Source organism: Microcaecilia unicolor, chromosome 12, assembly GCF_901765095.1.
Source record: "Microcaecilia unicolor chromosome 12, aMicUni1.1, whole genome shotgun sequence".
Lineage (NCBI taxonomy): Eukaryota > Metazoa > Chordata > Amphibia > Gymnophiona > Siphonopidae > Microcaecilia > Microcaecilia unicolor.
This window is the reverse complement of record NC_044042.1, coordinates 6,350,113-6,373,453: the sequence shown is the minus strand read 5'-3', so window position 1 is coordinate 6,373,453 and position 23,341 is coordinate 6,350,113. Positions and strand designations below refer to the sequence as shown.

Sequence of the window (23,341 nt, the reverse complement as noted above, 5' to 3'; positions counted from 1 at the left end):
TGCAAAAACCACAGAAAGGCAGTATATCAAGTCCCATTTCCCTTTCCCTATCGCAGTTTGAAAACTCCCCCCCTAAATGCTTCTAAAATATTGCTCTTAACTCACTGTTGTCACACTGCCTGAATGTAACGAGAAAGGCTTTCTTCTTTTAAATTCATGATGCTCAATGCCTTTGGCACCTTATAAGATAATCTTATATCAAACGCTATACCCAGACTTACTTTCGAATTTTCATGGCTTCTGCATTGTCGTGGCGGAAAAAATCATAAGATTTGTATGACTGAACAGCTTCCCGACGATAAACTCCTAGATTAAACACTAGAGAAAAATGGCAGAATTTGGAGGGTCAGATCGGAGTGACCGTTATAAAAGAAGAAATATTCAGGATTATATTTGTTTTCAGCACTTTTCAACCAGGGCTGAAAGTACGATACTACCCTGCAATGCATAAGGAAGAGAACATTTTGGCTGATCTGTGGGAAAATGGAAAAAAAACATGTTTTGCTTGGTTTCTCTGCGATCAATTTACTGCCTTTGGCTTCTGAAATATTTGGGATCCTGAAAAGGCTCTGCAGATACATTATGACAAGACATATTTCCTAGATTACAGATAGGAACTTAAATTATTTTTGAGCATAAGCGGACTTCCTTCCTTCTTCCATTGCAGGGCAATATAGCAATATTTCAATCTGTTCATTTGTCTGAACGCTTGAGAACTGTGAAAGTTCACCGATCAGGTCCAGACTTGGCCCTGACACTTTCTCCTGCACAAGCATGATTCTCACGCCCTCCCTTGTTCTCTTTCCTGTTTCTTTTGATAAGTGTAGCTCTGAACTGTGATTCCATGCCATATACAACCAGAAGGTAATTCTATAAACCAAGCATATCAATTTCATAAAAGCCTATTTCTGTGCATAAAACACTGTTTTAACCATGGAAAAATACCTTTTAAAATTAGACCCACTATGCAGACACTAGTGTATAAGAAATAAACAGTTTAGTACATAAGTACTGCCACACTGGGACAGACCAAAGGTCCATCAAGCCCAGCATCCTGTTTCCAACAGTGGCCAATCCAGGTCACAAATACCTGGCAAGATCCCGAAAAAGTTCAATACATTTTATACTGCTTATCCTAGAAATAGTGGATTTTCCCCAGTCCATTTAATAATGGTCTATGGACTTTTCCTTTAGGAAGTTGTCCAAAACTTTTTAAACCCTGCTAAGCTAACCACTTTCACCACATTCTCTGGCAATGAATTCCAGAGTTTAATTACACGTTGAGTGAAGAAAAAAATGTCTCCGATTCGTATTAAATTTACTACTTTGTAGCTTCATCGCATGTCCCTTAGTCCTAGCAATTTTGGAAAGAGTAAACAAACGATTCACATCTACCCGTTCCACTCCACTCACGTTTCCTCAATTATTACTTTAAAAGGAGTGAAGCCTGCTGTGAAAACTGGGATTACTTTAATCAGTGGGATCTTCTACGGTCTATGTCCCAGAAATGACAAAGAAAGACCAGGATAAAGTATTTTATACCGTATTCATTGCTGGTTTAACCATGAATTGATAACGAGTGTGAATGTTGGGCAGACTAGATGGACCGTTCAGGTCTTTATCTGCCGTCATCTACTATGTTACGTTGCTATGTAAAACAACTTCTACGGCTTTACATGTGGAAAGTGCTTTTATAACATAATCCCATTCTGTACCTTTGGTGGGGACGCCAATCCAATTGAGGTAGCGTGTTAGCTTCTTCGACATGTATGTCTTCCCCCTGGCTGGCAGTCCAATCATTACGATCAAAGTTGGAGAGTTTGTCATATAAGAAGCCCAGGCTGCATAAGGGTAGATGTGAGTGAGTTATATAAGGTAAACATTCAAGGCAAGGCATTTTTTATTTTCATCTATTTATTTTGTATAAAGGTCATACAGCAGAATCTCAATATCCCTCAAATATTTACAAAAAAAATAAATATATATGTGTAGATAGATATAAGTAGAAAGAGAGAGAGAGAGAAAACATTCTGAGAAGTTCTGACAGAAGAGGACATTTCTCTGGTAAGTGAACGCTATTTTGCTTTGTGCTTTGGGGACATAAAAATTGGGGTTTAAAGGAGGAACTGTAGGTTAGTGTTAGGCAAAATAAAAATATAAAAAGCAATTTTATCAACTAATCTCCATAGTCTTTTTCACTTAGTTTTAAAAACTTTGTATCACAGCATTAACAGATAGAATCTAGCAGGCAACTTACGCAGCCGGCTTCTCCTACATAAGCGGACAGCTATGGAATGGGCTCCCAAAAGCTGTGAAAACAATCCACGACCACTTGAACTTCAGGAAATCACTAAAAACCAACCTCTTCAAAAAGGCCTACCCCAACGACCCCCACGTAACCCTCTTCACCTACCAACACAGCATGACTATGATCGCACAGGACAACACGCAATCTTCATCCATTCCGACCCTCCACTTATACCTCGTACGATCACTATACAACTTTGTATTTGTTATCCACTGACTGGGCAAACGCCTCTGACGGTACTATGTAAGCCACATGGAGCCTGCAAATAGGTGGGAAAATGAGGGGTACAAATGCAACAAATAAATATAAAGAGAAACGGTCCCACTGAACTTTCTTTCTGAGAAGTTCCGAGATAAGAGGACATTTCTCTGGTAAGTGAATGCTATTTTGCTTTGTGCACTTAAAGATTGGGATTTAAAGGGGGAATTGTAGGTTAGGCAAAATAAAAATACAAAAAGCAATTTTATCAACTAATCTCCATAGTCTTTTCCACTTAGTTTTAAAAACTTTGTACCACAGCATTAACAGATAGAATCTAGCAGGCACTGCAGGATCTAGTTTAGTCTGCCCACCCACCTCTAGGACAACTCTTCATTTATAGTCAGTTATTGTAATTAGGGTAACAAGCAAAGAGTGCTCTTACAGAGTTTTAAATACATTTCATTACCATCTAAAAAGGAAACACTAAATAAGTCATACAATATACTATATAAACTAAAAGACACTTTTATATTAGGCTAATATCCTTAATACTGTAGCAAGTTTTAAATTATTGAAAAACTCAAAAACACTAAGATGGAGTCAGCAGTCCAGCAGCGAGAGGGGTGCTATCCAGGCTTTTGCATTGAGTGTCACATGTATGATTATCTCCCAGTTGGTGAGATGTCATATGTGTGCCCGATGCAAAGAGCTCCTAGCTCTCAGAGAACGTGTCCGTTCTCTTGAGGCTAGAGTAGCAGACTTGGTGGAGCTGAGGGAGACAGAGAGGTACATAGAGGAGACCTACAGGGATGTTGTAGAGAAGTCCCACCTCCAGTCTGGTAGCCCCTGTGCTACCTTGGAGGAAGGAGGTCTCCTAGAAGGAGAGAATCACCCTGAAGTAGGAAGTACTCCTGCAGCCAGGGGATGTACTATCCTCTTGCACCAAGGATATGTCTCCAAGTGCTGCCCAGGAGGGAAAGGTTAGGACAGCTGTTGTAGTTGGTGATTCGATCATTAGGTATATAGATAGCTGGGAGGCTGGTGGACGTGAGGATCGCCTGGTGACTTGCTACTACTACTACTACTACTATTTAGCATTTCTATAGCACTACAAGGCGTACGCAGCGCTGCACAAACATAGAAGAAAAACAGTTCCTGCTCAAAGAGCTTGCCTGCCTGATGCGAAGGTGGCGGACCTCGCGCGTCACCTAGATAGGATTTTAGATAGTGCTGGGGGGGCTGTCTTGGTGCATGTGGGTACCAATGACATGTGAAAATGTGGGAGAGAGGTTCTGGAAGCCAAATTTAGGATCTTAGGTAGAAAGCTCAAATCCAGATCCTCTAGGGTAGCATTTTCTGAAATGCTACCCATTCCACGCGCAGGGCCCAACAGACAGGCGGAGCTCCAGAGTCTCAATGCATGGATGAGACGATCATGCAGGGAGGAGTGTTTTAGATTTGTTAGGAACTGGGCAACATTCTGGGGAAGGGGGAGCCTATTCCGAAAGGATGGGCTCCACCTTAACCAGGGTGGGACCAGGCTGCTGGCGTCGGCATTTAAAAAGGAGATAGAGCAGCTTTTAAACTAGAAACGGGGGGGGGGGGGGGGGGGGGGGAAGGCCGACAGTCGCTCAAAAGCGCATGGTTTGAGATAAGTATCTTTCAAAGATATCACCAAAACAGGGAAGATAGGGTATCCTGATACTGAGGTTGCAAAAGAGACCGTAGTAGATCAGGTGTCCTTAAATAAAAATAAAAATCAGACAAAAGATTGCAAATTAATACTGTCAAGTACTGAGCATGATGTAAATAGGAACAACAAACATAGTTTGAAATGTCTATATGCGAATGCCTGGAGCCTAAGAAATAAGATGGGAGAGTTAGAATATATTGCACTAAATGAAAAATTAGATATAACAGGCATCTATGAGGAGGATATGGTGGAAGGAGGATAACCAGTGGGACACTGTCATACTGGGGTACAAATTATATCGTAGTGATAGGGTGGATCGAATTGGTGGAGGGGTTGCATTGTATATTAACGAGAGCCTTGAATCAAATAGATTGAAAATTCTGCAGGAAACAAAACACGTTTCCTCAATTATTACTTTAAAAGGAGTGAAGTCTGTGAAAACTGGGATTACTTTAATCAGTGGGATCTGAATTAGAGACTTAAGTCTCCCGTTGTGGGGACGACCAAAGTTCCCGGGGGCTTGTCGGAGGCGTAGTGAAGGCGAGACTGGGGCATGCCTAACAGATGGGCGTCCTCGAGCGATAATGGAAAAAAGAAGGGCGTCCCTGACGAGCACTTGGCCGACTTTACTTGGTCCATTTTTTCTTACGACCAAGCCTCAAAAAGGTGCCTGAACTGACCAGATGACCACCGGAGGGAATCAGGGATGACCTCCCCTGACTCCCCCAGTGGTGACTAACCCCCTCCCACCCTGAAAAAAACAACTTTAAAAACTTTTTTTGCCAGCCACAAATATCATACTCAGGTCCATCACAGCAGTATGCAGGTCCCTGGGGGGGGGGGGGGGGGGGGAGGTGTGTGTGTGTCAGCAGAGGCATAGCGAAGGCATGGACGTCCTGAACTGCTCCCCCCCCCCCACTGGGATGGCCAAATTTCAAGGGAGGAGTGGCCTAGTGGTTAGATCACTGGTCTTGCAATCCAGAGGTGGTCGGTTCAAATCCCACTGCTGCTACTTGTGATCCAAAATCCAAATAAATAAATAAATAAAAAAATAAAGGGAGTGTCGGAGGCATAGCAAAGGCATGGACGTCCTTCTCACAGAAACATCCACATTTTGGACGTCCTCAACTGCCCGTCGCAGGGACGTCCTTCTCACAGAAACATCCACATTTTGGACGTCCTCAACTGCCCGTCGCAGGGACGTCCTTCTCACAGAAACATCCACATTTTGGACGTCCTCAACTGCCCGTCGCAGGGACGTCCTTCTCACAGAAACATCCACATTTTGGACGTCCTCAACTGCCCGTCGCAGGGACGTCCTTCTCACAGAAACATCCACATTTTGGACGTCCTCAACTGCCCGTCGCAGGGACGTCCTTCTCACAGAAACATCCACATTTTGGACGTCCTCAACTGCCCGTCGCAGGGACGTCCTTCTCACAGAAACATCCACATTTTGGACGTCCTCAACTGCCCGTCGCAGGGACGTCCTTCTCACAGAAACATCCACATTTTGGACGTCCTCAACTGCCCGTCGCAGGGACGTCCTTCTCACAGAAACATCCACATTTTGGACGTCCTCAACTGCCCGTCGCAGGGACGGAGGCATAGCGAAGGCACTCAACACTTGGATGTCCTTCACCCATACTCAAAAAAAAAAAAAAAAAAGACATCCCTGACAAGCACTTGGACATTGTCACCTGGACTTGTGTTTTTTTAAGGTTGTAGACGGCATAACACTTGGCTCTTTAAAAGTTTACTTAAAGCCCACTTCATTAGGTCTGTGTTCAATTAATATGAAAATAATTTCTTTAACAGTTGTATTCTTGTATTAATGTTAATTGTCTTATAGTGCTTCTTAATTTGTTATGTAAGCTGCATTGAACCTGAACTTTCTTGGGAAAGTCATAATAAATAAATAAATAAAATAAATATGATTTATTGTTTGAGAAGGGATGCAGTTCTGGCATTAAGAATTCTTCCCTGAGAAATTTTCAATTCAGTTAACCATTTCCAAAGATAAGATACTGTTTCAAATTGAGTGTGCCTCAAACCCCCGGATCTACAAAAGGTCTCTTGCCTCTGTTTGAACCCCCTTTCCCAACTCCTACCCCTTCCCAGGGGCAAAAGTCACCCAACAGCAGGTAGGACAGACCAGAGCTGTGAAGACAAACAGCCCCAGGAGAGGGAAGTTTAAATGACTTCAACCCACAGATACAGGACTAAACTTAATACCATATTTTGCTTCCAGAACGATATACAAATCAGAAAGGATTAGAAACCTGGAGGTGTGTTTATACTTTTCAACTGGTTTGTGGCTGGTTTGCAGGAAAGGTTCCAGCACTGTCATGTGAGAATACTGGAAACAGCCTGCTCTTGTGCTCTTTCATAATGCAGTCAGATAAAATTGCCCTTGTTAATCACCTTCACTGGGAATGATTTTGTAACCCACCTGTCTAATGATCTAGAAAGATAAGAACGTGCATAAGGACATAAGAATAGCCATACTGGGTCAGCCCAGTATCCTGCTTACAACAGGGGCTAATCCAGGACGCAAGTACCTGCCAGAATCCCAAAGAGTAGCAACATTCCAGAACCTCAAAGAGAAACAAGATTCCGTAGTCCACATGAATAGCAAGATTCCATGCAGAATCTCAAAGAGTAACATAGTAACATAGTAGATGACGGCAGAAAAAGACCTGCACAGTCCATCCAGTCTGCCCAACAAGATAAACTCATATGTGCTACTTTTTGTGTATACCTTATCTTGATTTTTATCTGCCATTTTCAGGGCACAGACCGTAGAAGTCTGCCCAGCACTAGCCCCGCCTCCCAACCACCAGCCCCGCCTCCCCCCACTGGCTCTGCCACCCAATCTCGGCTAAGCTTCTGAGGATCCATTCCTTCTGAACAGGATTCCTTTATGTTTATCCCACGCATGTTTGAATTCCGTTTTCTCTCAAAACTCTGATCCATAATCTGAGAGCTGGAAGGAAAAATTATGTCTTACTTGATCATTTTCTTTCCTTTAGTTGCAACAAATGAATCCAGAGACTGATGGGTAGCAACATTCCATGCTACCCATCCCAGGTCAAGCCTCAGTCTATAAAGGTTATGCTCCTAAAATGTATGCTCCTACTTTATGAGCATAATTTACATTCCTAAATTAGAAGCATACATTTTAGGAGCATAAATTTAAGAGCATAAATTTTACAGAATAAGGCCCATAGTGCATGGTAGAAAAAGACTGCTGAGGGTAGATATGATAGAGGTCTATAACATAATGAGTGGAGTGGAACGGGTAGACGTGAATCACTTCTTTACTCTTTCCAAAAATACTAGGACTAGGGGCACACAATAAAGCTACAAAGTAGTAAATTTAAAACGAATCGGATAAAATACTTCTTCACTCAAAGTGTAATTAAACTCTGGAATTCATTGCCAGGGAATGTAGTAAAAGCAGTTAGATTAGTGGACTTTAAAAAAGGTTTGGATAGCTTCCTAAAATAAAAGTCCATAAGCTATTATTAAAATGAACTTGGACAAAATCCACTGCTTTTACCACATTCTCTGGCAACAATTTCCAGAGTTAAATTACACTTTGAGTGTACCCTTTCCACTCCACTCATTATTTTATAGACCTCTTATCGTATCTCCCCTCAGCCGCCGTTCCTCCAAGCTGAAGAGCCCTAGCCGCTTTAGCCTTTCCTCATAGGGAAGTCGTCCCATCTCCTGTATCATTTTCGTCGCCCTTCTCTGCACCTTTTCTAATTCCACTGTATCTTTTTTGAGATGTGGCGACCAGAATGGAACACAATATTTGAGGTGCGGTTGCACCATGGAGCGATACAAAGGGAAGAAAAATGGAAATGGGACTTGATATACCGCCTTTCTGTGGTATTTTGCAACTACATTCAAAGAGGTTTACATATACACAGGTACTTATTTTGTACCAGGGGCTATGGAGGGTTGAGTGACTTCCCCACAGTCACAAGGAGCTGCAGTGGGAATCAAACCCAGTTCCCCAGGATCAAAGTCCGCTGCACTAACCACTAGGCTACTCCTCCACATTATAACATCCTCATTTTTGTTTTCCATTTCTTTCTTAATAATGCCTAATATTCTATTTGCTTTCTTAGCCGCCACAGCACACTTGAGCAGATGGACAGAGTCTGAGCGGGGAGCATGCATAACTTATAGGATAGTATAAGTTATGTGTGTATTTCCTTTACTTAGACACAAGCACTTACACCAGCTCTATGGCTGGCATAAATACTCAAACCTAAATGTTAGCTATTTATTTGTAGCATTTATACCCCGCTCTTTCCTGCTTGTTAGCAGGTTCAGTGTGGCTTACAAAAGTGCGGTACAAAGTATCATAGAGATAATACAACGTATGGTGCAATAACATATCATAGAGATAACACAGTTAAATAAAGTTGGACAGTGTGAAGAGAAGTGGGGAAAGGATTGGAGCATGGGAAGTATTAGTGGTGTGGATTAGGTTTGGGAATTAATCAAACTTTCACCACAAAAACAATTTTTCCAGTTGGATCATCAGATGATGGGCTCAGTAGATCATTTCATTACCGACCTGTCACACAAACTCTTCAGCGATCCAATTTTTATATCTTCCTTTTTATCTTTTATAACTATTACATATCAAGTTGAAGTCTTATATTTCACTTATTGTCTCCTTAAAATATAGGCACACTGTTACACTAACAGAAACAGAGAAAAATAAAGGCAGATAAAGACCATATGGTCTTTCCAGTCTGCCCAGCCACGCCATCCGCTCTCCATATCACTCCCTTAGAAATCCTATGTACTTGTCCCAAGCTTGAATGAATTCAGATACAATCTTTGGCTCCACCACCTTCAATGGGAAGCCATTTCACGCATTCGCCATCCCTGCCATAAAGAAGTATTCCTCTATCCCATTTCACCTTCATCCTATGCCCCCTCATTCCAGAGCTTCGCTTCAACTGAAAGAGACTCACCTCCTGTGCATTTATGCCACAGAGGTATTTAAATGTGTCTATCATACCTCCCCTCTCCTGCCTTTCTTCCAAAATACACCACCTTAGCCGAGATTGGGTGGCAGAGCCAGCCGGTGGTGGGAGGCGAGGATAGTGCTGGGCAGACTTATATGGTCTGTGCCCTGAAGAGGACAGGTACAAATCAAGGTAAGGTATACACAAAAAGTAATACATATGAGTTTGTCTTGTTGGGCAGACTGGATGGACCATGCAGGTCTTTTTCTGCCGTCAGTTACTATGTTACTATGAGGCATATTTTCAAAGCACTTAGCCTTCCAAAGTTCCATATAAACCTATGGAACTTTGGAAGGCTAAGTGCTTTGAAAATATGCCTCTATGTTACCTTAAAAAAAAGGTTATTTCACTTAGCTTTCTGACTGGTTCCTATTGTATCTATAGTTATGTGAAATCTGGTCCTTACATTATAAGAGATGGCAAAATACATGTGTATGTTGCAAGATTAAGGCAGTAAGGTTGTTGTGTTTATGTTGCAATATTTATAAACTGTTGCTACATGTGGCATACTGATTGCTTCTTGAGCTTAACTGTATAGTTATTTGGCATAAAATAACTTTTGTTTCTATTGTGAGGTATTTGGTTTTACAGAAATCTTTCACTCTAACTGAATATATTTTTTTGACAGATGTCAGACTCCTGATGCTGGCACTTAAGCCGAAATTCGGCCCAAGTCAAGATTCGTAATAAAGTCCTTATTGCCTTTTTGCCATCTCCACAGTTTTGTTCCTTCTGATTTGGAGTGGAGGATTGTTCTGCCTTTGGCAGAGCCTTGTATAAAATATTCAGCGAACTGTGAATGTCTCAACTTGGACATCACAAATGCTATCTAGAAGTCTTATGCCAAATAGGGATTATAACATGTATATAAACTGTCACCAAAGTGATTAGAAGGACAAACATCCTTTAATAACCTTTCATACAATCTAAGAGTGGAAACTGGCAATGGCCCAACACTGCATGCTGCCATCATGAGTGTGAAGTGGCCAGAGGCAGATCAAAGGACAGACAGCAAAATGAGCACAAGGTATATACAAAAGATAAGAACAATGAGCTTAACTTTCAAAAGCAGTCATGTTTGTTTGTTTGTTTGTTTCTTTAATTTCTTGCACTTTGCAAACATACTTACAACACTTCTTTTCCGTGACGCGGGAATTCAATACTGTCTTGTCATTGTTGTTACATTGATCCTGCTTCTCTTCTGGACTTTGACTTTGTTTGCCAGACATCACTGCAGTTTAAAATATCCACTCAGTGTGTTCAGTCAGTTTTTTTTTCTGTTGAATTATGAAAATCAGTTGTATTTTACTTACACCTCTATGTATCATCAATATGCTTTTTAACTTATAAAACTGACATATTTTAACATAAATGTCTTGCACTAGACAACTGTAGAAAATAACAGACTAAGCAAAGAATGTAACAAAATAACGAGAGCATCTGGAATAGTTTATTGTAGCAGTTTCTCCTCTAATTCCAGAGCAGTATTTCTATATATCCAGAACTGTCTTCTACTATTTGCTTGTTAAACTACTATCATGTTTTATCATTGTCATGGAATAAACTCTCTGAGCCCATTCGCCAGGCCCCCTCCCTGCCCATCTTCAAATCCTTGCTCAAAGCCCACCTCTTCAATGTCGCCTCAGCACCTAACCACTTTACCTCTATGCAGGAAATCTAGACTGCCCCAACTTGACATTTCCTCCTTTAGATTGTAAGCTCCTCTGAGCAGGGACTGTCCTTCTTTGTTAAACTGTACAGCGCTGCGTAACCCTAGCAGCGGTCTAGAAATGTTAAGTAGTAGTAAGTAGTACCCAAGATCCTTCTGTAATATTAAATGTATATTTTCTTGTGCACTGCCACTATTCATGATGTATTTTAAGCCACATTGAGCCTGCAAAGAGGTGGGAAAACGTGGGATACAAATGCAATAAATAATAGCAATAATTTAACCTTGTGCTTTGACAATGCTGCTGCCCTCTCTCTTTGTCCCTGTCCAATCCCACATCTTTTGCATCACTACATGGGATGACTGGATAAGGCCTCTTAATCTCCTCACCTGGCCCCGCCACCTGCCGCCCTCTCTCACCTAAGTCACCTTGCAGCCAGCAGCACTGTGACAGCTGAGCTCGCTCTACGCCGGCCCGGCTCTCTGTCTCCTCCGCAAACCGGAAGCGACGTAACCCGCGTCGCGCGGTTGGACGGTTGCACTCGAGGGCGGTGGCTGAGGCGCTCCAATCAGCGCGGCGCTCTCCCAGTCACGCGGCATGAATGACGCGCGCGCGCCTCTATGTCACGTGACGCAGTGAGTGACTCTGTAGTAGTGTAGCCTCGCGCGCAAGGCGCAACCGTCATTGTTGTTGTTGTTGTGCGGCGGCGGCGGCTTTATGAGGCGCTCGTGCGCTGTAGCCGGTAATCGCCGTGTCAGACGCCGGAGAGGGGCCTAGCGGCGCGTGAGGAGAGTCAGGCCCGGCCGGTAAGATGCTTCGGCTTCGCTGTAAGAGCGAGCAGGGAACTCAGCTGCTGCAGGGCCTGAGCGAGGCGTCGAGCCTGCGGGAGCTCCAGGAGCGCATCACCGTCCTCACCGGGATCCCCGGGGACCGGCAGCGGATACTGCGGGGCTTCCCGCCTCAGAGCCTGGAGCTGGACGACCGCGACAGGAGGCTGCGCGACTGCTCCATCCGATCCGGTAGGAGCCAAAGAGTGGCGGAGGCTCTGGTGGGCCTGGAAGGTTTTACCTTTAACACACAAAACAGAGGCCCAGATGCACAAAACCTAAGGAGCCCACAACTTGCCTTTTAAACTGGTTCCAGCCAGTAGTTCACCCCGGGCACGGTAGCAGGCAACGAAAACGGAATGCAAATGATTGAAAAGCTATTATAATGAGCTGCACTACCGTTTTTCCGATTCCCTTGCCATAGGAACCCTGAGGGGAGACATGATAGAGGTCTATAAAATAATGAGTGGAGTGGAACAGGTGGATGTGAAGCGTCTGTTCACGCTTTCCAAAAATACTAGGACTAGGGGGCATGCGATGAAACTACAGTGTAGTAAATTTAAAACAAATCGGAGAAAATTTTTCTTCACCCAACGCATAATTAAACTCTGGAATTCATTGCCGGAAAATGTGGTGAAGGCGGTTAGCTTAGCAGAGTTTAAAAAGGGGTTGGATGGTTTTCTAAAGGACAAGTCCATAAACCGCTACTAAACGGACTTGGAAAAATCCAAAATTCCTTGAATAATATGTATAGAATGTTTGTACGTTTGGGAAGCTCGCCAGGTGCCCTTGGCCTGGATTGGCCGCTGTCGTGGACAGGATGCTGGGCTCGATGGACCCTTGGAGGCATATTTTCAAAGCACTTAGCCTCCCAAAGTTCCATAGAAACCTATGGAACTTAGCCTCCCAAAGTGCTTTGAAAATATGCCTCTTGGTCTTTTCCCAGTATGACATTACTTATGTACTTATGTCTGACCTCTTGTTAGGGCTCCTATGAGGGAATCGGAAAGGAAAAGGGCCCCCAAAAAAGGTAAAAAAGAAAAAAAAAAAAGCAGGGAGCGCATGTGAGGGGCGTCCTTTAAGGACGTACTCTCCCTGCGCTTCTGAGAGACATCTTTTTTTTTTCGCATTTTTTTTTTTAGCTCTGCCGGCGCTGCTGTGTTTTTTTCCCCCTTCTATTTTGTCTTCGCCGCCCCTCCACAGCAAAACTTTTATGTTTTCCTGGTTGCCGGAGAATCAGGACGTCCCTTTAGATTAGGCTCCTCTTCCTGGTCTCTTCAGCCAATCAGAGTGCGTTTCGTTGACAACAGCCAGCTAAGCCCGCTTTGATTGGCTGAAGAGACCAGGAAGAGGAGCCTAATCTAAAGGGACGTCTCGATTCTCCGACTCAGGTACCGAAGGACTAGAGAATGCAAGTGAGCTACAACGAGTAGCTCATTTGCATTCCCTATCGTTGATGCATTCCCGTTCCCTACCAATTCGCTATGGAATCCGTAGGGAACGGGAATTACCAATGTCTTTAATGCATCTGGGCCAGAGAAAAATGTAAAGGGGGGGGGGGTGGGGCGCCACATTTTAGTCTGCTGCTTCACCTCACACTGCAGGGGCGTAGCCAGACATCCGCGAGAGGGGGGTCCAGAGCCCGAGGTGAGGGGGCACATTTTAGCCCCCCCCCCAGCGCCACCGACCCCCCCCTGCCATTGCTGATCCCCCCCCCTGCCACCACCACCACCATCAACCTTGACCCCCCTTTGCCAACAACCCTCTCGACCTCCCCTGCCGCCGCCTACCCCTGTTGGTGGAGGACCCCAAACCCCCCCCCCCCCCCCACCAGCTGAGGTCCTCTTCCTGCGCAAGGCTTCGTTCTGTTTCTGTGAGTCTGACGTACGTGGAGGACATCACACTCACAGAAACAGAACGAAGCCTTGCGCCGGAAGAAGAGGACCTCGGCTGGGGGGGGTTGGGGTCCCCCGCCAGCAAAGGTAGGCGATGGCGGGTTGGCGGCGGGAGGGGGGGGTCAAGAGGGTCGTCGGCAGGGTGTCCAGGGCCAAATCTATGGGGGCCCAAGCCCCCGTGGCCCCACATAGCTATGCCACTGCCTCACCGCCTCGTCCGCAAGTCCCGCCAGCCGAAGCCCTCTTCGGCACCGGTCTACTCTTTCTTCTTGCTGACGGCCTCCTGTGTACATGCAATGCTCAGTTTCACTTAAAGGAATGTGCAGGACGTCGGGACTGGCGCTGAAGAAGGCTTCAGCTGGTGGGTGTTGGGGCCCCAGGCTCCCGTGGTCCCACCTAGCAACGCCCCTGAGCTAAAGACCACACAGCCTATCCAGTCTCCCCAGCCTTTATTTATTAGGATTTATTTACCGCCTTTTTGAAGGAATTCACTCAAGGCGGTGTACAGTAAGAATAGATCAAACATGAGCAATAGGCAATTAGAGCAGTAAAAATATTCGAACAATACAAAGTATGGCATGGTATTCTACTTGCAATGACAACACAATATGTACTAGAACATTATAATTGGTAGTGAAGGGTAAGGCAACGTTGTAACATATAGATGAGTAAGAAAGTAGGAAGAATTAGAAAGTAAGGTGATTGATTTGAAGAAAGTTGCACTCTCCCTTACAGATCCTATGCACTTGTCCCAAGCTCTCGAATTTGGATACCACATCACAGAAAGGATGGTGAATTCATGGAGTACCCTCCTGGTAGAAGTGGTAGACACGAAAACAGTATTTCCTCAGCTTACTGAGTCTATCCCCTTTCGCCTTCATCCTATGCTCTCTCATTCCAGAGCTTCCTTTCAATTGAAAGAAACTCAGTCTCCTGTGCATTTAAGCCACTATTAAATCTCTCCTGTCTCCATATGCTTTATGATGAAGACCAATGAGGTTGAAGTCTGCAGAGGTGTATTTATGCAATTATTTATTAGGATTTATTAACCATCTTTATGAAGAGATTCACCCAAGGTGGTGCACAGTAGGCAGCGGCGTACCAGGGGTGGTGGGGGCAGTCTGCACCAGGTGCACGCAGCTGGACGGGTGCAGAGAGCAGCCACGCGCCTGTCGGCTCCGCTGGTTCCCTGCTCCCTCTGCCCCGGAACAGGGAGCCAGCAGAGCAGAGAGCCACGCGGCTGCTCCCAGCAGCTAAGAATGCACCTGGGGGGAGGGGGGGTGCGCATCGGCGAGCTGCCCCTGGTGGCAGACGACCTAGGATCGTCACTGACAGTAGGTAGTTTAACATCAAGCTTACAATTTTGTTAGCAGCATAACTGGTGGTGGAGTGTGGGTGGTCGTTACCCAGTTAGTGACGAAGCAAAAATCCGAAGTAGCCTGTATTAAAAAAAAAATAAAAATAAAGCCAACTGCCACTGTTTCAGTATTTCTGACATTTTTATTTCAGAGTGTTTTAATTTCTTCCAGTTCCAAGGGTCAGGGTGTTATTCTTGATAGTGTTGTCTCTGTGTGTTGAATGACACAGCCTTAGCAAGGCTTCTTGACAGGCCAAGCTAGTTGGCATCTATATTTGCTTGAAATTCTGGTTAATCCGTAGTTATATTTGCATAGGAACAAATCTGGCTTTATTAGGCGAACTAGACAGTCACTTAGATTTTGCCACTCACCAAATTTTAACAGATGCTGCACTGGGGCTCCACCAATGAAGAGCAGTATTTCAGAAGCCTCCACTGTGCAATATTTCTTCAATATAAAACTGATGGGGGGCTCAGTTAAGCACCCACTGGTCTTCATGCTCTGAAGCAGGAGTGCTTGTCGGCACTGTTTTCAGAGGGATTTTCTGCAGCCTCCAGTCATACACTTAGCATTTGCTTGCACTCATCCCACGGGTCTATCAGAGTAAAACAAAAAACAAGCTGCTGCCTGCCTTTCTCCTTCAGGTTAGATAAGACAGAGATAAGTTGAAGGGGAAGGTAGAAATTGAAGGTTTATATAAACCTTTTTTTATTGAAGAAAAAAAAAGTTGCTGGAAAGGGTAGAAATGGGAGAGTGCCCTGCCCAGCAGCACTGTTGGGCACACAAAAGGATAGGAAGACATACAGGGAGATGGGTGTTGGGGGGGGGGGGGGGGTGTTGAAGAGGGAGACGGGGGATATACTGGGCAGGGCAGAGAGAGATGCTAAGATGAAAGAGGGGGAGATGAGAGGCATAGCTTCCCTCCTTTTTAATGGTGGTGACTTCAGCACAGCATCAGAGCTGCCACCACCTGTAGGTGGGTGCTGGAGCTTGCCAGGGGGCAAGTGAGAAGAGTAATGCAAGACTAGGGAAATAAAACAATTTTCAGTTGGTATAGTTGAGGCTTACCTGTGAAGCTAGTAGCTTTTAGTTTTTGTGCAGGAACTATTTTGAATCCATTAATTTGAAGTTTTTAACACTCCCCCCCCCCCCCCCGTTTACTAAGCCACACGCCAATGCTGGCACAGCCCATTCACTTTGAATGGGCTGTGTTGGCATTGCTGCATGGCTTGTATTCTGTATTATTGTATTCTGTATTTAAAGAATTGAAGCGGTGCAAAGAAAAGCTACGAGAATGGTATGGGATTTGCGTTACAAGACGTATGAGGAGAGACTTGCTGAGCTAAACATGTATACTCTGGAGGAAAGGAGAAACAGGGGTGATATGATACAGATGTTCAAATATTTGAAAGGTATTAATCCGCAAACGAACCTTTTCAGGAGATGCGAAGGCGGTAGATCGAGAGGACATGAAATGAGATTGAAGGGGGGGCAGACTCAAGAAAAATGTCAGGAAGTATTTTTTCACGGAGAGAGTAGTGGGTGCTTGGAATGCCCTCCCGCGGGAGGTGGTGAAAATGAAAACGGTAACGGAATTCAAACGCGTGGGATAAGCATAAAGGAATCCTGTGTAGAAGGAATGGATCCTCAGGAGCTTAGTCGAGATCGGGAGGCGGGACTGGTGGTTGTGAGGCAGGGATAGTGCTGGGCAGACTTATACGGTCTGTGCCAGGGCTGGTGGTTGGGAGGCGGGGATAGTGCTGGGCAGACTTATACGGTCTGCCGGTGGTGGGAGGCAGGGATAGTGCTGGTCAGGCTTATACGGTCTGTGCCAGGGCTGGTGGTTGGGAGGCGGGGATAGTGCTGGGCAGACTTATATGGTCTGTGCCCTGAAGAGCACAGGTACAAATCAAAGTAGGGTATACACAAAAAGTAGCACATATGAGTTGTCTTGTTGGGCAGACTGGATGGACTGTACAGGTCTTTTTCTGCCGTCATGTACTATGTTACTATGAGTTGAAATGAACACTACAAATCTCTCAGAATGTCAAGTGTTTGTATGTCTGATTCTGTTAATTGTATAGGTGTTGAAGGTAGCAAGGAAATATGATGGTTGACAGGAATGACTTTTTGTGATGCTTGTTTTATTCATTACCTAATGTATTTTTTAATCTCTCTGCTTTAGTTAACCTTTTACCTTATGCTTTAATTTCTCCTGTGTGCAACATTACAGTTGTCTAATCCAGTTCTGGATCTTTTTTTTTCTCTCTACTTTAACAGGTGATACCCTCATAGTTGAAGAAAACAGAAACAAGCCGAACGTTGACTTGCCTTCTGTTCCAAAGCAGAATGCTCATCTTAGCCCTGGTACTGAATCTTTGCCCGAACTTGTGAGGAAGGTGGTTCCTGCTGACAACTCCTGCCTTTTCACTAGTATATACTATGTGGTGGAAGGTGGGGTTTATGAACCTGCCTGCGCACCAGAAATGCGTAATCTGATAGCCCAGATTGTAGCAAGTGATCCAGAGTCCTACTGCAAAGCAGTGCTTGGGAAGACAAACAAGGAGTACTGTGATTGGATCCGCAGGGAAGACACATGGGGAGGAGCCATTGAGATTTCTGTTTTGTCCAAGTTCTATCAGTGTGAAATCTGTGTGGTGGACACTCAGTCAGTCAGGATTGATCGTTTTGGAGAAGATGCTGGGTATACAAAACGGGTTCTTCTGATCTATGATGGGATCCACTATGATCCCCTCCAGCGTAAATTTCCTGACAAGGATGTCCCTCCCCTGACTATTTTCTCCTCTACAGATGATGTTGTTCTTGCTCAAGCCTTGGAGGTGGCAGAGGAAGCAAGAAGAAAGAGGCAGTTCACCGATGTGAATCGTTTTACTTTGAGATGCATGGTTTGCCAGAAAGGGTTAACTGGCCAGACAGAAGCCAGAGAACATGCCAGGGACAGTGGCCATACTAACTTTGGAGAAGTGTGACACCTGCTGAGGGAAAATAAGTTTGCTACCTCATTGATCCAGAAGGCCATGGCTTTCAGATAAGCTACGTTTTAAACTTGAAAGAAATCAAGTCTCTTTAATTGAAAGGATGATGATTATACTTTGGATTTGTGTCAGACTACATAATCGCTTTAGTTTTAAAAGCATACTGAGTTCTTTTTAAAGCAAACTACATCCTCAAGTCAGTTTGGAGAGTCTTCTACACATGGTCTGTTTAGCTGACTTCACTTTTGCTAATGTGTGTCAACTGGTTAGTGTAAAAAAAAAAATCATGGAATGAAACACTTAAATGCTCTATCAGGTACAAATATTAGCTTAAAATAACAATATTTCCCCTACTTACAGGGATGGAGCATTTACTGTTATGCAATAACATATTTCACATACAGTCCCTCCAGGTCCTTCAACATGTTATAGTTGCTAATAACTGCACCATCCACTAGAGTAGTGTCAAAATAAAAACCCACCACAACTCCATTCCCTTAAAAAGAACAGTCCATGTTGATGACAGTATGTGAACTTGCAGAATACTCAAATATGATACTTTAAATGTGTTGCTTGTAAACATAAAACATACAAGGGGAAGGTTTTTCTTTGTAGCACTAATTTGGTGAACAAAACATGATGCTCTACCTCAGAATTTTGTAATTCACTGCCTATTCCACATTCTTGTGTTTACTAAACTGGCACTAGCCTGAATAGTTTGTAGGATGTCTCTTCAGTCTCCTGCAAATGGTGCTTTTGGGTTTTTTGTATTTTAATTAACTGGATATTTTCTTCTGCTCCTTCTAGCATACAACTAGGTGTAGTAAATAGGCCCCCCATGAGATAAAGTGAGCCCTGCAGTAAATAGTGCATGCTGCACATAGCAGCACACTGAGTCTAGCCCTCTGTCGGGACCTGAACTGTAGTTTGTTACTATGAGTCTTCATGGACTTCCCTGTTCTCTTTAGTCCGGTCACTGTAGTGTCAGTCCCAAGTGGGGAGTGAGATAGTCATGCACTAGGATGCTTCCTAGAACGCTGCAGTTTTATTAGTCTATACTTAATATAGTACTCGGTTAACTACCTTCCCTGTGGTGTATCATAAAATTAACATGATGTAACAAATACACAGAGCAGCATACTGCTCATCCCCTAACCTAACAGTTAAACCTATCCACTAAAAATAATAATCCTTTAATAACTGAAAGCAAATCGGGGAGGGGGGTGGAAGCATTTTCACTAAAACTAAACCAACTGACTGCTTTAATATCCCCAGTAACTTCCTCAGTTTTGGGCCCTTAATCTAGCCACTACATGTCACCCCCCAGTCAATAACCATGTTGCCTTACTTACCATCTCCCAGTGCTGTGAATTAGAGAGTTGCACAAGGACATAAATTTCACCCATACCCTCCAAGATGCATGCCATCCCCACCCATACCTGCAGGAGTCAATACTATTATTTACTTGCTCACAGCCCTCTTTTCCCTCCCAACCCCAACAACCACCTGTGTGTTTTTGGAGGGTATTCACTATTCAACCAATGAGTGTTTGTTTCAGGGCTTGTCAGATGTTCCAGCTTGGACATTCCAAGCCTCGTTCTGGAGTCACCAGAGATTTTTGACTACACTCCCGTGGGATTCCCACATCAACGTTTTCCATACCTGTGGGAATCCCACAAGTTCTGCAGGATTCCTGCAGTCTCCATTCCCGTGCAGCTGTCTACTGTGAAGCATCCCCAGTTCACCATGGCAGTGGAATATTAGGTTACATTGAACTAGAGCTCTGCTGCATGGCATTGCCCAGCACTGCAACTGATCACTGGGCTAGCCCTAATGCTATTTCAACAAACTGTGCCACTGCAAGAATGTTTATTCAGGTTAGGGTACAGCATTAATGGGTGACTTCAGATCTTGCAAATAAGATCAGTGTATGCATGCTGTAGTCAGATTTCAGCTCACAAATTATAGCAACACTCTAAGCAGCCAAAGGCTTTGAGACACTTGTTTTTAGAGAGGTTTTTGATCCTTTTTCCCTTCGGCTTCTGTGGACTGTATTTAGTAAGCATGACACAGGTCTTTCAGAGGCAACTATCAGCCATCAGGTGTGTTTTTAATGTAGCATCTGCAGAAAGGTTAATGTTTCTAAAGCAGCAGAATCAAACCATGAGTACATGAATACCTAAAAGTGGTTCCTTGTTTTTTATTCAGTACCTATGGTTTGAAAAAAGCTGGATCATGTATTATATAACGTGTGTGTGTGTGTGTGTGTGTGCATAGGATTAACTGACAGCTTGGGCTATTTCCTAGCTTTCAGTTTTAAAAGAATGAAATAAGGTGACTAGAATTACAGTACCTTTGCAGTGAAAGCAAGGGTAGCAAGAATTTCTCCAATAAGCACAGAATGGGGAGAAAATGCATCCTGTAATCAAGTCTTAGCCTTGATTTTCTTTAAAATGTTTTTTTTTTTTTCTTTTATTGTAATTGATATACCTATAATGTGCTGGGCTAGGCAAGGATAACTTTTTTTTTTTTTTTAATTTTATTTCTTTTAGTGCACTGTTGAATTAGAATCTATCCTTGTCATACCAAACCAGTTAAGACTGAGTTATGACCAACTACCAGCAGGTGGAGACAGAGATGAGTAGTTCTTGTGATTCAGCCCTTAAGGGTATCGTGCAGCATAGACTGTTCAGTATTTTCTCTGTCTCCAAGCAGATGGCGTATGCAGCTCCTCTGTGGTGCCATTCACTCAGCTCCTGCCTCTGTTCCCTCTGAGTGCCAGTTGAGCAGGGGGTTTCCTCTCAGAAGATTTTTAACTTCTTTATTTTACTGCAACTTGAAAAGGAGCTGGGTAACATCCGGTGGTGGCCAAGAGCACATCTCCATTTCTTGATGGTAAATTCACTTCCTTTTCTCCATGTGGCACATGGCTCTGAGCAATCCCCATATCTTGATCTTGACTGTAGCTCTATCGTGGGTGTTGCAGCAGCTCCATCTCTGGATGTGGAGCTTTTCTCTGTCTCTTGTGTTGCACAGAGCTTCGTCATTGCTTGATTGTGGAGTGCAGCTCCTCTCTGGACGTTGAGCAGAGCTGGCCCCTAATAGTTCAGTGCAACTCCATCACTGGGTATACAGCACAGCTCTGTCGAATGTTGCACATGGCTTCATCTCTGTATGTTGAGTACAGCTCTCTATCTCTTGGATGTTGTCATCTTTATCCTTCTATGTTGAGCACACCTCCATTTCTGAATGTTGAACACAGAGCGGTGTCTGAAGGTTAAGATCAGAACCATCTCAGTAGGTGTAACTTAGAGCCATCTCTTTTGGGTTGTTCTAGCTATTTGAGGGAAAAAAACGATTTTTTTCGATCCATGAACTTATTTTCCAGAGAAAACTTTGAGAATCCCAATGTCTGTGAATCCAAAATAAATTCCACTATTTTATGTCACAGATTCCCTACTGCCTCTCATGTTTCTGAAACCTCCAAAGGGTTCAAGTGAGTTAAAGGACAACTAGGCCACTCCTCAACAGCTCTGAGCATTTTATCTTCCTTCTCATGAGAAAACAATTCTAGCAGTAGGTGGACAAATAATTTTTGAGGTCCCAAAAGTGTCTTCTAAGTCTAATGGGGACACTATCAGCGACTTGGGAAAGTGTTTTGTATTTTTTTTATAAATCTTAAGTATGTTGCCTTTGAATGTTCTGAGATTCGACTTTCAGTTGTAAACTTAAGTTATTCTGAATCATCATGGCTTTAAGAAAACTTACCCAGTTTCAACTTCATGTCCAGGTCTCTAATTTATTTGGATTTGGCTCACACCTTTTTCAGCTCTCAGATTTCAGATCCTAAACTTAGCGGTTTGTGTTAAAAGTAAAATTGGTATAACTGTTTTGACCACAAGGATTTCTCCAGCATGGCAAGGGCCTCTAAAATGCCTTCCACAGAAAGTTTAAGGTTTTAACGAGGTAGGCTTAAAAACCTCAGTGCTTATCTGAATTTCACCAGAGTCCTGCAGTTTAGGAAATCCATTGGGAGCTTGACACCTTGAGTCTAGCCCTGTCATCTTTGGTACTTTCTCCTCCAAACTGGACAGACCTTGGCATTTCCACAGCATTCTTTCTCCACACCTCCAGCTCCTGCCCTGGTCCAGTTGTTGACATTGGAAGTGGCAATTCTGCTTTACTTTCTGTGCCCAGCTGGACTGGAGAGATCTGCATCTTGGCCCTCAGACACTTCCAGGTCCAGGGAGCCAGCAGTTAGCTAGACAAGGGGCGTAGTCATTCTCTTCCTCTTTCAAACAGTTACAGGCATAGTTTCCGAGGACTTGCTCATGTGTCCTTACACCACCACCATCTTGTATCTACACCAGGCAGGAAGGGCCACAAGCCAGTTGGGTTTTCCACAATGAATATGCATGAGACCCATCTGCATACAATGGAAGCAGTGCATGTTCATTGTGAAAATCTTGCACACCTGACTTGGATTGTGGTTTCCCAGCCCTGATTTACTCACTTTGTTTGTGTTTACACAATTCTGTTTTCATACCTGGATTGGTATATATTTTTCCCCCTCTATTTCACCTTAATGCCAAGGTGACTGATGTAGCTGAATTATCTGTTAAAAACAATATTTGAATTTCTGTGTGTTTAAACTTCTAGTTGGGCTTATAAACATAATTGCATATGTCGCTGATCTTGTATTTACTAGAATATGGGCAGCTGGCATGTTACTGTAGTGGTTTTTCCCTACAATTCAGACTGTTTAGCTTATTCTGCAGAAATACTGTAAGTGCTTATTTGTCTTTATGGAAGGTACTGAGAACTCTCAGGAGTTAGTAGCTCTTATCCTCGAAAAGATGACTTGTTCATAGATACTGTTGGTATTAATGTAGACATTAACTTTTTACTCCTCCTGTTTTAATTAATCTTTAATTTCCCTCGGTTCTCAACCAAGTCGCTGCCACCTTTCTTCAACCCCTGCCACCTTTTCATTCTTTTTCTAAAATCATCTGAAGAGGAAACTGTACATCATCTTCTTTCCTCCTCCAAACTCACTGTATGTTCCTCTGATCCTAATCCCCCCCACACCCACCCATCTACTCACCACTTTCTCTCCTACTGTCATCCCTGCTATCTGTTATATCAAGTTTTTTTTTCACTTGCAACTGTTCCTGATGCCTTCAAACATGCTGTGGTTACACCACTTCTCAAAGCCCTCATTGGACCCTACCTGTCTGCCAACTGCCGTCCAATTATCGCCCCATTTCCCTCCTCCCTTTCTTATCTAAGCTACTTGAGTATGCTGTTCACTGTTGTTGTCTTGACTTTCTTTCATCTCA

The 23,341-nt window shown here is 43.8% G+C and overlaps 2 protein-coding genes across 2 annotated transcripts in view; one reads left to right on the top strand and one right to left on the bottom strand.

Annotated features, from left to right (window-relative positions):
• LOC115481516 (6-phosphofructo-2-kinase/fructose-2,6-bisphosphatase 2-like) overlaps positions 1–11,384 on the bottom strand; it is a 39,925-nt gene extending 28,541 nt beyond the window's left edge. The window contains exons 1-4 of the mRNA XM_030220712.1: positions 11,346–11,384; positions 10,386–10,533; positions 1,716–1,841; positions 222–318 (exon numbers count right to left, since the gene is read on the bottom strand). Of these exons, the coding sequence (XP_030076572.1) occupies positions 222–318; positions 1,716–1,841; positions 10,386–10,485 (323 nt within the window). The 5' untranslated portion in view covers positions 10,486–10,533; positions 11,346–11,384. The remainder of the gene's footprint in view (positions 1–221; positions 319–1,715; positions 1,842–10,385; positions 10,534–11,345) is intronic.
• Positions 11,385–11,593: 209 nt separating this feature from the next.
• YOD1 (YOD1 deubiquitinase) lies at positions 11,594–23,102 on the top strand. The gene is made up of 2 exons (XM_030220717.1): positions 11,594–11,945; positions 17,287–23,102. Exons 1-2 carry the CDS (start codon positions 11,738–11,740, stop codon positions 17,994–17,996), a joined length of 918 nt encoding a protein of 305 aa, XP_030076577.1. The 5' UTR covers positions 11,594–11,737; the 3' UTR covers positions 17,997–23,102.
• The last annotated feature ends 239 nt before the right edge of the window (positions 23,103–23,341 follow it).